This window comes from Trichosurus vulpecula, chromosome 4 (assembly GCF_011100635.1).
Source record: "Trichosurus vulpecula isolate mTriVul1 chromosome 4, mTriVul1.pri, whole genome shotgun sequence".
Classification (NCBI taxonomy): Eukaryota; Metazoa; Chordata; class Mammalia; order Diprotodontia; family Phalangeridae; genus Trichosurus; species Trichosurus vulpecula.
Genome location: NC_050576.1, coordinates 441,592,393 through 441,606,024, shown reverse-complemented (window position 1 = coordinate 441,606,024; position 13,632 = coordinate 441,592,393). Strand labels below are relative to the sequence as shown.

The 13,632-nt window shown below is 52.1% G+C and overlaps 1 protein-coding gene across 2 annotated transcripts; it reads left to right on the top strand.

The window, feature by feature from the left end:
* The first annotated feature begins 1,602 nt into the window (after nucleotides 1–1,602).
* On the top strand, nucleotides 1,603–11,964 carry XAF1 (XIAP associated factor 1). Of its 2 annotated transcripts, none has more exons than XM_036756103.1 (7): nucleotides 1,603–1,674; nucleotides 5,547–5,682; nucleotides 6,495–6,551; nucleotides 6,803–6,974; nucleotides 8,486–8,556; nucleotides 10,555–10,830; nucleotides 11,740–11,964. In XM_036756103.1, the coding sequence occupies exons 1-7, from the start codon at nucleotides 1,643–1,645 to the stop codon at nucleotides 11,818–11,820; spliced, it is 825 nt and encodes a 274-aa protein (XP_036611998.1). In that variant the 5' UTR covers nucleotides 1,603–1,642; the 3' UTR covers nucleotides 11,821–11,964. The 2 variants fall into 2 exon arrangements, with proteins under 2 accessions (XP_036611998.1, XP_036611997.1); XM_036756102.1 differs by having other exon boundaries at nucleotides 10,552–10,830.
* Nucleotides 11,965–13,632: the final 1,668 nt, after the last annotated feature.

Below are 13,632 nucleotides of genomic sequence, written 5' to 3'. Positions count from 1 at the left end.
ATGACCACTGGACTGAGAACCACCTGATAGCGTCAGGTTGAGTTGACCAGGACAACGTGGCTGTCCAACCCACTGAGACCACTGGACCGAGCTGTCCGACTGGACTGAGAACCACCAGAGAGCGTCAGGTTGACCAGGACAGTGTGACTGTCCGACTCACTGAGACCACTGGACCAAGCTGTCCAACCCACTGGGACCTGCTGAGGTCAGGCCCGAGAAGCACATCCAAAATGTTTGGAGAGCGAGGAGGGGGATTGGGAGAGGGGGAGGCTCACATACCTTCAGTCTTGGCTGGAGAAGAACTTGAGATTAGCAGCACTTCCCGGTTCAGGGAACCATAAATGATGAGGGTTTGGGGTGAGAGGTGCTCGACACCCCAAAGTACCGACACACCCCAAAGTACCGACACGCCGGGTCCTGCCGAAAGAATTCGACTCAAGCCTTCTCAGCCAAGGGAAGGGATAAAGTTTATTAAGAGTTAGCCAAATAGGCCTGCCCCGAGAGATCCCACCCCTTGCGACGCCTGTAAGGAAAGCGGGCCAGACCCATCTGAGCTAGATTGGTTCTGACCTCCTTCATGGAGGCAAGATGGAGATTACATGCACAAAGGTTGTGGGAGGGATTGAGGGGTGGTCTGGGGTGACCAGAGGAGGGGTCCAGGGAGGGACTTAAGGAGGAGTCTAAGGAGGAGCTTGAAGGGACTGGGATAAGGTCAGACTCCAGGGTGGGGGAAATAGCTGAAGGCTGTATGGAAATGACAACCCATCAAGGGCTGGGGTAACAGAGCTAGGGTATAGATATTTTGATCAGGATTAAGGGTGGGAAACAGCTGGACAATAGAGGACTGGGCAAGGTAGGCATTTGGGCTTAATGGTTATAGCCTCAGGCCAAGGCCAGTTCGAATGGGAAGATTCAAGTAGAGTTCAAGGGTTCAAGGGGTTCCCAGAGACTGTGCCCTCATCAGGGGGAAGGGATGATGAGGTGAAGTCCTGGTAATCTCCTTAAATGTATGACACATGTTAGGTCTGAGAGGGGGATGGGGCTGATTGGAAGGGACTTAAATGTTCTCCCTTACTACCTTCTTTCCTTTCCTCAGTCCCTGCTGGGCCATTCCCCAAGATCTCCAGCTCTGAGCCCCTCTCTGTCTCTATCTTTTTTCTCTCTGGACAAAGGAGTACAGCTTATGAAAGTATCCATGGGGATCTCAAAGCCAGGTTCTAAGGGGGGGACCTCACCTGGCATGACAGGTGTGCCGTTCCAATCTTCCCTGACTCGTGGCAGGTATTCCAGGCCCCTTGGAGGGCTGCACTGGGCTCTGACCCCTCTCCGGGGCTCCAGACCAACCCACCCTCCACATCTGTTCCCCAGGCCCGTCTTGAATGTCCCATCAACATCTCCAGGTCCAGGGTGGAGCCTGTCAGACTCTCCCCGATTAAGCCCTCTCTCTGCCTCTTTCCAAAGGCAAATCCAAGCAGACACGGGGCAGGGGAATCTTCAGATTTCAGTGGGACAGAAGTGAGATTTCTTCCTCCCGCCCCCCTGAGGTTGGACAGCGCCAAGGCTGCTGCCACAGCTAGTTTCAGTTTCATTTCCTAGTTAGAACGTTAAAGGAAACTGAAACGCACTGAGTCCCAGAAGGACCATGGAAGAGGACCTCCAACTCTGCACAAACTGGTAAGAGTAAGAGTCTGTGCCTTTAACCCCCTCCCCAGCCCAGCTGCTGGCCAGGAAGGGAGAATTTGGGGCTGCTGGGGGAACACTGTGCTCCCACAAGATTTCTAGCACACCTCCATGAAGGGGGCCTGGCCACTGGCCCAATGAACTCCCTGGGAGAGGAAGAAGAAAAGAAGGAACTGGGAGGCCACGGGAGCTGCGGTCAGGTGGAGCCCCCCAAGGTCCACCTAACCCCTCTTCCTCAGGATCCCAGGGGGCTGGGAGGCAAGGGCTGGGGTGGGGAGAGGCTTGATTATGGAAGGCAGCCACCTTGGGGTTTGTCAGCTTTTACCAGTCCTGTCTTGGTAATCTAATCCTCACTAGAAGCCTGGAGAGGGAGGGAGGGAGAGGAAGAGGGAAAGGAGAGTGGCCACACAACTCTAGAGAAGGGGGCACACCTTCCTCCTGATGAGGGTTTGGGGTGAGAGGTGCTCGACGCCCCAAAGTACCGACACACCGGGTCCTGCCGAAAGAATTCGACTCAAGCTTTCTCAGCCAAGGGAAAAGATAAAGTTTATTAAGAGTTAGCCACATAGGCCTGCCCCGAGAGATCCCACCCCTTGCGACGCCTGTAAGGAAAGCGGGCCAGACCCATCTGAGCTAGATTGGTTCTGACCACCTTCATGGAGGCAAGATGGAGATTATATGCACAAAGGTTGTGGGAGGGATTGAGGGGTGGTCTGGGGTGACCAGAAGAGGGGTCTAGGGAGGGACTTAAGGATGAGGTCAGACTCCAGGGTGGGGGAAATACCTGAAGGCTGTATGGAAATGACAGACCATAAAGGGCTAGGGTAACAGAGCTAGGGTATAGATATTTTGATCAGGATTAAGGATGGGAAACAAGATTAAGGGTGGGAAACAGCTGGACAATAGAGGACTGGGCAAGGTAGGCATTTGGGTTTAATGGTTATAGCCTCAGGCCAAGGCTAGATCAAGTGGGAAGATTCAAGGAGAGTTCAAGGGTTCAAGGGGTTCCCAAAGACTGTGCCCTCATCACTCCTAGGGGGCTGTGAGCATAAGATGAGGTCCTATTTGTAAGGAGCAAATTGGTCTGCAAACCATGCGCTGTGGAAAGCCTGCTTAGCTCTGTCGGAGCCTCCAGGCCCTCTGAATTTGGAGGAACCCTCCTCCCTTCAGCATTCTCTCTAGCAAAACTCAGAGCAAGAGAAATCTACAATAAATTATTGTTTCTGAAATGCAGACAGTGATGAAAATTCCAAATATCAGAGAAATTACTTAGTCAGGAACTATGCCTGCACATGGCAATAAAACAGAAGGGATGAACAGGGTAGATCAAATTCATCTTGCAGATGAAATCCAGCCCCTTCTGGCTGGAAAGAAGCTCTGAACCATAGAAGAGGAAAAACCCCAGGGGCTACAAGGCTGAAGGTTAATCTGTGGGAGAATGGATGCTGTCCTGCTTCGGGTGCCACTCCACTCACTTCTCTGTTCCTGTCTTTTGCCTCCGCCTCTGCCTTCCTTTCTCTCTCTCCTTCTATTTCCTTCCTCTCTCTGTTTCTATCTCTGTTTGTCTATCTTTTCCCCTTACTCTGCCTGTCTCTCTCCCCTTCACTCTGTTTCTCTCCCTGTCTGTCTGTCTCTCCTCTCCTCCTCCTCGTCCTCCTCCTTTTTCTCCTTCTCCTCTTCCTCTTCTTCTTTTTCTTCTTGCTCTTCTCTCTCTCTCCCTCCCTTTCTTTTTCTGTTTCCCTCCCTCTTTCTGTTTCTGTCTCTCTCTGTTTGCCAAGGCTCAGTCCCTCAGGTGCACTCCTCTCTTTCTCAACCCCCCCCCCCCCATCAGCTCCAGAAGACTCAGGGTGAAGCCTACTGCCCTCTATCGGGGGGGAGAGACTCACAGGGCAGAGGGAGCAGACTGTTGCACAGGGCCAGTCAAAAAAATTGTTTTGCTTAGTTGAACATGTTTGGAAGGCGGCTTGGTCTTTCTCACTTTTAGTGGGGGAGGGGAGGTGGTAGGAAAGAGACTACAGATCTGAAGACAGAATCAACTCCAATTTAAATAAATAACTGTGTCAATTGCTCAATTCTGGCCCCTGTCAGAGCCTGATGTGTCATCCATGGCCTGGCTCAGCTCAGCTAGGCTCCAGTCTGGCCCTCATACATCTGGCTGGGTCTGCCTCTGGCAGCTCACAAGCTCCACATTATTGGGATGCCTCCTCAAACCTCCCTGCCTCCCTTCTCCCCTCTTAGTCTTACTCCACTCAGGCAGCAAGTGTCTACTAAGCACCTATAAGGAGCCAGGAACTGGATACACATGGGAGAGTCATTCTAGCAAAACTGAGAGAGAAGTGAGGGATCCTCCAGCAGAGGTCCTTGTGGACCTCCAGGTTGCATGTGAGGATTCAGAGAAGAGAAGGCTTGGACTCTCCCTTGTATGGCATGGGTTGGGGAAGTCACTGAAAAAGCCTCCTCCACGATACCCAGCCAATGTCCTTGGTTTATTCTGGCAGGCCTTGCTAGTGATCAGAGAAGGGCCCTCTCCCAAGGGATATGAGAATCCTTTGTCAGCCCTTGCTTTCCCCAGTGGGCTCAGTGCATGAGGCTCACCCACTGGTAGGTATGGCTCCTGACAGGTTAAGTTCCTCCCTGGGGTATCCTCCAGTTGCATCAGGGTGAACAAACCTGGTTCTTTGGATACTCATGGGAAAGATCACGTGGGCAGCCCATGGGGAATAATGAACAATCATGTTTTAATAAGGGACAGAATACAGAAGCAGATGGTAGGGAATGGTGGTGTGGGTAGGGGCAGCAAGCACAGGACAGAGCCTGGGGAGGGAGTGGAGCACATCATGGATCAGAGGTGGGAGCACTCGGGCAGCATGGACCCTTAGCCATTGGAGAAGGACTCAAGGGGCTGGATTTGGGGGGCCGGCCCAAGTTGCTACCACGTTAGGGTTCACTCCCTGGCACATCAAGGTCATCTCAAAGTCATCCAGGCTACCGAAGGGATGCCTCATTCACCCAACCTGAGACGTAGCTGGCTTCTCCTCACGTAACAGAGAGGCTCTTCAATTAAGGGGCCTTAATTCATTTAGAAGGTGGTCTCACTAAGTGGATTCTTAGTTCCTACTTCCCTCACACCAGGCTGGGTGCATAGTTATGGAACTAACTGGGGATGGTCATGGGGCCCTTAACAAGATTCAGGTGTCAACACAAGAGCCTGGGAGAGGAGAAAAAAAAGGTATCGCGTGGTCCAGGTGGTCCAGGTTGGGTGGGCATGGCAGACCCAGTGAAAATTTGAAGGGGCTGGAGATCAGAGACCAAAGGGGGCATGGTGGAAACAGCTGACATGATATCCAAATGAGGAGGGGGGCAGGTCTTAGGGAAGGGGAAGAAACTTACTGAGGAGGCAAAGAAGGAGGGAGACACAGGAGGGTCCAGCCATAGAGGATCTCCAAGAATCGTAGTCATGAGGGGGGTCTCAGGCATGGCTGTTGTTGGGGGCTAAAGTAGAGAGGACCCTGGAGGCCCAGGAGCTGAGAGGTTGGGGAGGAGTGTGGTAAGGCACTAGCAGGATCCTCCACAGTGGTACTGATGCCTACAGAATGGCAGGGGAGGGCCGGTGCCAGCATCATCACTCCTGGGAGAAGAGCCAGCAGGATGGCAAGGGGGAAGAGGTCATATCTGGAATGGGGTCTGGGCCAGCCGGAGGCTCATCAGCTCCAAAGGGCAGTCTTGGTCCTGCACGTGCAGGGAATACCAGGCTGCATCATTATTCAGCCACTCATTAAGCTCCCATCATGGACCAGGCTCTGAGCCCAATCTGTTGTTGGCTCATGTTTGAGTACATGAAGCCAATCTGAATTTCTCCCACTTAGTGAAAAGAAAGTACCCTCTGCCTACTTCTTCCTCCATGAGGCCCACTGTCTGAGGTTTCGAGCCATCTGTCCAGAATGCAAGGAGGTGATCCTGAAGGAAGAGATGAAAGACCATCAAGAGAATGGGCACAAGCAGGTGGGGAGATGAATCCCAGGAGACCTGGCCTGGTACCTAGAAGACCAGAACTTAACATGAGCTCTACCCCACATCATGAATGAATGGATGGATGGATGGGTGGGTGGATGGATGGAGGGATGAATGGAGGGATGGATGGATGGATGGATGGATGGATGGATGGATGGATGGATGAATGAAAACATGTATGAAGAGCTAGCCATCTAGGAGCCAGGGACTGTGACAGCCGCTCCCTTCAGGAGTGCCTTGGATGGGGACAACACATAGAGGCAAGTAAGGGGCCAGGGAAGGGTGTCCTTGTTTGGGGTCCAGGGGCTGCTGAGGTGGGAGTAACAAGAAGTCAGGAGACATGAGAGAATTAGATAGTAATACCAATTTGCTTACTGAGCCTAGACCCAGAGGAGCAGACTGGTGAACCAAATGGCTGCGGTTACAGGGCTAATAGCAAGATAGCCCTGGGGCATAGATGGACAGGATGGGCAGCCTCGGCAATCCTGGGGTTGGCAGGATAGAGTGTGAGAACCAAGTTTGCATTCAATCACCAATCGAGCCAGCTTCGCCCCCAGGGTAGGAGATCCAGCCCTAAGTAGATTAACTCCCCCAGGAACTGGGAGCTAAGCATGTGATGCCTGTTTCCTCATTTGTCAAATGGAGCCAACTACTCCTCACTGTCCCTTCCCAGCTCTGTGGGCAGCCCTCCTTACCCCTTCTCCAATACAGCCCCTCTCAGCTTGGCCCAAAAGATCGGTTACCTGAATCCCTCCCCCAAGGTTCCCCTCCTCACTGACCTCAATCTCTCCTCCCACACTTAGGTCCAGTGCAGTCTGTGTCTACAAAGCATGCAGAAGTATCTACTAGATGCTCATGAGGTTAGAACTCTTTATTCTGGGGTGGATGAGGGGGGGAGTCAGGTGGTATCTCTGAGTCTTGCTGAGTCCTTCTCTTACTGGGTGACTGAACCAGCAGCTGGGTCCCCCAGGCACTAGATGAGAGCCGGCAGTGATGCACAGCCCTGGGGAACATTGTTGAGACTGATCGCAGCCCCCAGGGTTTGCTGAAGCCCTTGCCTCCTGGGGGGGATGGAGAGGAGAGTTGGCCAGCCATTTCTTCCTTCCCCTAGGCTGAGTGCCCAGAGCGCCTCATCAAATGTGAATTCTGTGAACTGGCCATACCACTCAGCCGCCTGGAAGAGCATGAGACCGGCTGTGGTGGCCAGACAGCACCTGTCCTCCCTGCACAGCTGGCCAGCCATGAAGCTCTCTGCATGGACTGGTCTAAAAAGCCCAGGAAAGGTGAGTGGCCCCAGGGCAAGGGCTTTGGAGAAGAAGGAGCCTGAGGATTGTCCTGTCACAGCGGCTGCCCAACTTTCCTGTCTGTGGCTCCTCTCATTTACTGAACCCTAGCTCTAGGTCTCAGTTTCCCAATTTGTGAAATGGGAGTGGCCCCATAGATGCACTCTGTGACTTCATCTGTCTGTCCCTCATCCACCCCTACCCCCTCCTCCTGAAATGCTCCTTTCCAAAGAGTGAGTGCCCAAGGTCACAGAGCTTGTTTGAGGGAGCAGTAGCAGGTTCCAGCTTTGCCTCTTCACTCACTCCCTATATCAGGGCCAGCCCTGGCTTCTGCTTTTGCCAAGCTCCTAGTGTTATACCAGAAGCGAGTGAGACACACCACAGAGTATAAGTTTTGAATGGAGAAGTTTATTAGCCGGCGGCCATTGGGGTCTTCCCAAATCAATGGCAACGTTTGAAGCGAAAGGGTAGTTTATATAGAGAATACAGGATTCAGTGCTTAATTATCTCTTGAATTGTCATTTTGCAGACTCAGCAAGCCTGTGTTACTTCACTTTTTACGACCATGATACAATAAGAGGAACCTCCTTAAGTAGATTGTAAATACAACATATCAGATAGCTGACAAAGTGTCAACTGAAATTACAACCCAGGATCCCTGTGTCCATCTTGCCATAACTCCCACAACAAGGAAGGCTCAAGATAAGGCAGAAGTCATATAATTCAAAAGAATATCTGGGGCTGAGGCTTTCATCCTTCAAGGCCATAGGCAGACCCAGGGATGCTCCAGCTGGGTTTGTTGAGACGAGATAGAGTCGTCTCTCAGACCACTCAGTTAGACAAAGGAAGATCGTTAGGCTTTCCTGATAATTAGCTTACATTCCTTGGAAATGTCTTAGGGGCCCAGGACACTCGGCAGGAACTCAGTCTATTTTTTTCTTATGCAGACTGGGGTTTGCAGTTAGGGGCTGGGGGCAGGGTTTTTCTAGCAATAGCTGGCTACTCAAGTATCACACTAGCATCTCACTGACTGGTAGTTTTGGCATTGCTCTGGAAAGCCCAACTGGGCACCCTGAACAGCTCGTGCAGAGTCAGTGCTGGTTCTAGGTTAGAAATGTAGTGTTCTCTTCCCCTTTGCTCCATCATGCCTGCACTCTAAAGACCAGTAGTGGGAATCTGATGGATTCCTGGCCTGGTTGGACTGTCTTTGGGGAGCACCCAGGAGAAGGGCACTCCCAGCTCCTTTGACCCAGCTGTGGTTTCAGGAAGATGTCTGGGAGGCAGGGGACAGGTGCCACCCTCTGGCCCCACTAGGCAGGCTCAGCTGGTCTGGACTTCCCAGCAGTGCTAGGAAGCGGCAGGGTTAGTGGGGTGTGACTCAGTCACTAAGATCTGGTGACCCTGCTGCAGGGAGTTGGGGGTACAGCACTCTGCTCTTATAGTAGCGGCCAAAGAGAACTGGAAAAGAGATGTGATGGTGTCATTGTCGGCATTGTTTCTGTTTTTCAAAGCTGGCAGAAAGAAAGTTAGCTGCCTGAAGTGCAGACAAGACATTCCAGAAGGAAAGCTTTCCCAGCATTGGGTGAGTGGCTGGATGGGGTGGAGACAGTGGGGGCACCCCTGCATGCTCTGGTGGGGTGGTGACAGTGGGAACACTCAGGACATTAAGTGGTATTCAGTGATTAGTCCAAGTGGTAAGATATTGGGGATGTTCTAGAACTTTGTGGGGTTCTGTGGCTGGTAGATCTGAGTTCAAATCTTGCCCTGATACTTACTAGCTGTATGACCCTGGGCAAGCCATTTAACCTCTGCCTGCCTCTATTTCCCTATCTGTAAAATAGGAACAGTAATATCCCCTATATAATATTGTCAGGAGGAACAAACGAGAGATTTATAAAGAAGTGCTCTCTGAATGTGCTGCTCTGGTGTTGTGGCTGGGCCTGGTATCAAGGCGGTGCAGGTGCTCAGGGGTGTTCTGGGTCAGGCATCAGGCTCATGAAACCTGGTTTCTGGTACGATGGTGGAAGGTCACTGTCCTCACTTCACTCTCAGCCTCTCTAAGAGCCTCAGGGTCCACCTTCCAACATGTGGCCAATTCCTGGGGCTCCTTTGGGAGCCTCCATCCCTCCCTGCCTCTCTCTCTCCCTCCCTCCCTGCCTCCCTCCCTGCCTTCCTCCCCCCTTCCTCCTCTCCCCTCCCTCCCTCTCTCCCTCCCTCCCTGCCTCCCTCCATCCCTCCCTGCCTCCCTCTCTCCCTCTCTCCCCTCCCTCCCTCTCTCCCTCCATCCCTGCCTCCTTGCCTCCCCCCTTCCTTCTCTCCCCTCCTTCCCTCGTTCCCTCTCTCCCCTCCCTCCCTCTCTCCCCTCCCTCCCTCTCTTCCCTCCCTCCCTGCCTCCCTCCATCCCTCCCTGCCTCCCTCTCTCCCTCTCTCCCCTCCCTCCCTCTCTCCCTCCATCCCTGCCTCCTTGCCTCCCTCCTTCCTTCTCTCCCCTCCCTCCTTCCCTCTCTCCCTTCCTCCCTCTCTCCCTCCCTCCGTGCCTCCCTCCTTCCCTCTCTTCCCTCCCTCCCTCTCTCCCTCCATCTCTGCCTCCCTTCCTCTCCCCTTCCTTCTCTCCCTTTCTAGCCAGGTTGTCAGCTGGAGGTGGGGGGGGGGGGGCTCAGGTTCTCTTGGCAGGCTGGTCAAGGGGGACAGCCCCTGCCCTCAGGGAGCTTAAGCCTAAAGTGTGGGGAGGGGAGGCAGACTAGACCTTCCTCCCCCTCTTCCTCTTCCTTTGGGCTGAGTCTGTGCCTGTGGGAGGCAGGATTCTTGGGTCGAAGTCTAGCAGGATTCTTTACTTAAGGTGATCTCAAATCAGTCAATAAACATTCATTAATCTTCTGTTATATGCCAGGCAGGCACCGTGCTAAGCCCTGGGGATACAAAAAAGGCAAAAAAAAACCCCACTTCCTGCCCTCAGGAAGCTCTCCATTAAATGGTGGAGACAACATATAAAAAAAAGCTTGATAAAGCCTTGGGAGAGGGGGAGGGTGAGATGAGCCTAAAGGGGCTTGGGCTAGGCAGGAAATGAGGCTGGGGGCTACTGAGGAGGCACCAGCTTCAGAGTTGATGAGGGAGATTCTGGAGATCATGACAGGCCCAGACGCACACAGTCTCCTGGACTGGGAAATAAAGTCTCAGGTCCACAGAGGCCCTCAAAGGGGTCTCACCAAGTGGTCCCAGTGATGTCCTTAGGGAGGGCCCTCCTGAGAAAAGCAAGGACAAGGAGCTGTAGCCCCACCCCCCAACCCCACCCTTCGACAGGTGCCTCTTCCTTCCCTCCCTCTCTGCCTCTATCCCTGCCTGCGTCCTTTTCTCTCTCCCTCCCTCCCTCTGTCCCTATCTCTCTCTCTCCCTCCCTGCCTTCTCCCCTCCTTCCATTCCTCCCTCCTCCCATTCATAGATGTCCCTCCCTTTCCCAACTACCAGGGCAGCTCTAAAGCAGTTTACCGGCGCCAGGCAGATAGGCTAGCCACCTATTTCTGTGAAGGTTGTCTGGTTGGACTGTGGCCGTGAGCAGCTGCTTCTTACTGCCCACAAGCAGGATGAATGCCACCAATTCACAGAGCTGATGAGATCCTTTGATGTCTGCCCGCTGAAGAGGCCTGAACAGCCTTCTCCAGTCCCATGGGACGCAGAACCAGCTCAAGCATCCACAGGAGAGAGGGTTGTCCGTTCAAAGAAGAAAGACATCCACGAATTTAAAATGTCATTAAGCTCCTGGCCTGCTCAAGGCAAGAAGGAAGAAGAGTATGATGTTCTGGAAGGCTGCTTCCATTGCCAAATCCTGCTTCCTCTGCCTGTACTGAAGCAGCATGAGGTAGGCCTTGAAGCACTCAGGGAGGGCCCCAGAGAACAGGCCCCCAAGCAGAGCATGCTCCCTCAGGACAGCAGCTCCTCCCCCCACAGGAGAGTACTCCCCTCCCCCAGGAAAGCCCCCCCCATAACACCTCCCCCCACAGGAGAATACTCCCCTCCCCCAGGAAAGCCCCCCCCATAACACCTCCCCCCACAGGAGAGTAGTCCCCTCCCCCAGGAAAGCCCCCCATAGGACCTTCCCCCAGCAGAGCACATCTCCAGGGCACAGTGGGCCTTTTGGAGGGAGGTGCTTACAGGCCAGGAAAGGGAAATAACCCTAAATGACCTGCATGAACAAAGGGAAGGGCTGAGCACAGAAGCAAAGCCCCCCCCCCCCCCCATGGGCTACACAAGGACCCACAAGAGCCTGGGGACATCCAGGCAGGCTTCCTAGACGAGCTGACAAAGGGAGAGGTGAGGAGGCAGAGCATGGCATGAGAATGCAGGACAGGGCCAGGGGATAGAGAGCGGGGTCCCTGAGAGGGGGCTGGGCAGGGCAGGGCTGGGCAGCCTGGACTAGAAGAATGACAGAGGATCCTAGATTTAGAACCAGAAGAGACCTACTCCTTCATTTTACAAAAGAGGGAACTGAGGCAGCCAAGCAGCTTGTCCAAAGTAGCACAGGTCAGAGGCAGGACATGGGAGCCCCTCCCCTCCTTTGCCTCTGCCTCTTTCACAGGGAAGAATTGAGAGGCAGAAGGGGAATAGTTGGGATGAGAGGGAGAGGGCTCAGCCCATCAGCAGCCCCAAACACTGCCCCAGGGGCTGACAGGCCTTGGTCTGAGTACCCCCTGTTCGGTAGAGATCTCCTAGAATGGCCACAGTACCTCTGGCTATCTGGGTCTGCTCCCTTTCTTCCTCCCTGCCTTAGGAGAAGTGCCGACACTTGGCTTCTCAGAGCAATGGAAGATTCTGGAGGAGAGGATTCCTGGTGGATCTGGAAAATCCCTGACCTGGAGGGAGGAGGTCCTCTGAAGATCCCCATCGCTTTCTGTCTGCCTGCCTGCCTGCCTTCCTGGGCTTTGCCAAGTGTTATGCATTAGACTTGTTTTTAAGAGAAAAGTCCTTGCACATAAAGGGTGATACCATAAGCAAATTAGAGAGCATGATCTGTCAGATATATGGATAAGGGGAGAATTTATAACCAAACAAGAGATAGAGAGCATTATGAAATGTAAAATACATAATTTCAGTTATGTAAAATTAAAAAGTGTTTGCACAAACAAAAACAATGCAGCCAAAATTACAAGGAAAGCAGAAAACTGGGGGGAGGGGAACTTTTGCAAAAAGCATCTCTGATAAAGGCCTCGTTTCTCAAATATATAGAAAACTGAGTCCTATTTATAAGAATACAAGTCATCCCCCAATTGATAAGTGGTCAAAGGATATGAACAGGCAATTTTCAGATGAAGAAATTAAAGCTATCTATAGTCATGTGAAAAAATGCACTAAATCACTATTGATTAGAGAAATGCAAATTAAAACAACTCTGAGGAATCACCTCACATCTACCAGATTGGCTAATATGACAGAGTAGGAAAATGTTAGATGTTGGAGGGGATGTGGGAAAACTGGGACACCAAGGCATTGTTTTTGGAGTTGTGAACTGATCCAACCAATCTGAAGAGCAATTTGGAACCATGCCCAAAGGACTATAAAACTGTGCATACACTTTGATCCAGCAATGCCGCTCCAAGTCTGTATCCCAAAGATTTATTTATTTCCGAAGAAATGAAAGTTAAGTTCAACAAGGATGGAATGTGTAGCTTCTGGAACAATCCAGGGGCAGCCCCTGGCTTCCAGGACTGTTCCTTGACATGGAGAAGCCACTTCCCAGACCCATGTTGGGGGGTAGGGTTGCCCTTCTTCCTCTGCTTTTGCTTCTCAGAGGCTTCCTGACACCAGGGGCCTCAGGGCATGTGGCAGGGTGACCAATGGGCAGGGCGGGGTGGGGGGGGGGGCAGTGTTGGCTGGCTTGGGAGAATTTTAGCTTTTCCAGAAAGTGTTTGAACTTCTTTCCTTCTTCTGTCACCTAGCTATGCCCAGCAGTTAAGCATGACAACTGTTAAACCTGAAAGTTTGGTTGAAGGAAACAACAGAGCTAGGTGATAGAAAAATCCATGTTGTTTATTATTTTCCCTTAAAGCATAGCTAGGCTAGCTTACTTGTACATACAAGGAGTCAGAGCATAAGCTCTGGCTGTCTGAACAAAGGAATGAGAAAACTTATATACGTTATTTTAGCAGACCCAGCAAGCCTGTATTACCTCATGTTTATGACCCCCATGTATGTTTAACCATGATACAAGAAGAGGATTTTCCTTAATGGAATAGGATTTGTAAAGAATGTTGACAAAGGTCAGTTAATATTAAGCGAGGTAGTCTCTCTTGGGGTTAGGGTCTCATCCTTTAATGCCTAACAGGTAAGAATGTCCTTAGGTCAGTCTAATCTGGCCTTGTTGACAGTGGTAAGGTGAGCAAACTTTTAGAGAGAACAAAGAAGCCCAGGTCCTTGATCTTCTTCCAGTTACTCATTAATTCAGGCTCTGGGTCTAGTTGAAATTAAAAATTATATAAAACAGTATAATATTTTCCACATTACCCAACCAGATCATCCAACACAAATGGTTAGGGGAGAACGTTTGTCACAGCTCACCCTCCTGCTGCAAAGAAGGAGCCTACTGGGATTTGGTGGGGGGGGGGGGGGGGGGGGGACACGACTGTGCTAGGGCAGAGTTCCCCTGACCTGGAGGCAGGGACCCAGC

Excerpts from the sequence above, each read along its gene's own strand:
- XAF1 (XM_036756102.1), top strand. The coding sequence starts at position 1,643 with ATGGAAGAGGACCTCCAACTCTGCACAAACTG. Across the intron at positions 6,552-6,802 it reads ATCTACTAGATGCTCATGAG|GCTGAGTGCCCAGAGCGCCT; the intron begins GTTAGAACTCTT and ends TCCTTCCCCTAG. Across the intron at positions 6,975-8,485 it reads GTCTAAAAAGCCCAGGAAAG|CTGGCAGAAAGAAAGTTAGC; the intron begins GTGAGTGGCCCC and ends TGTTTTTCAAAG.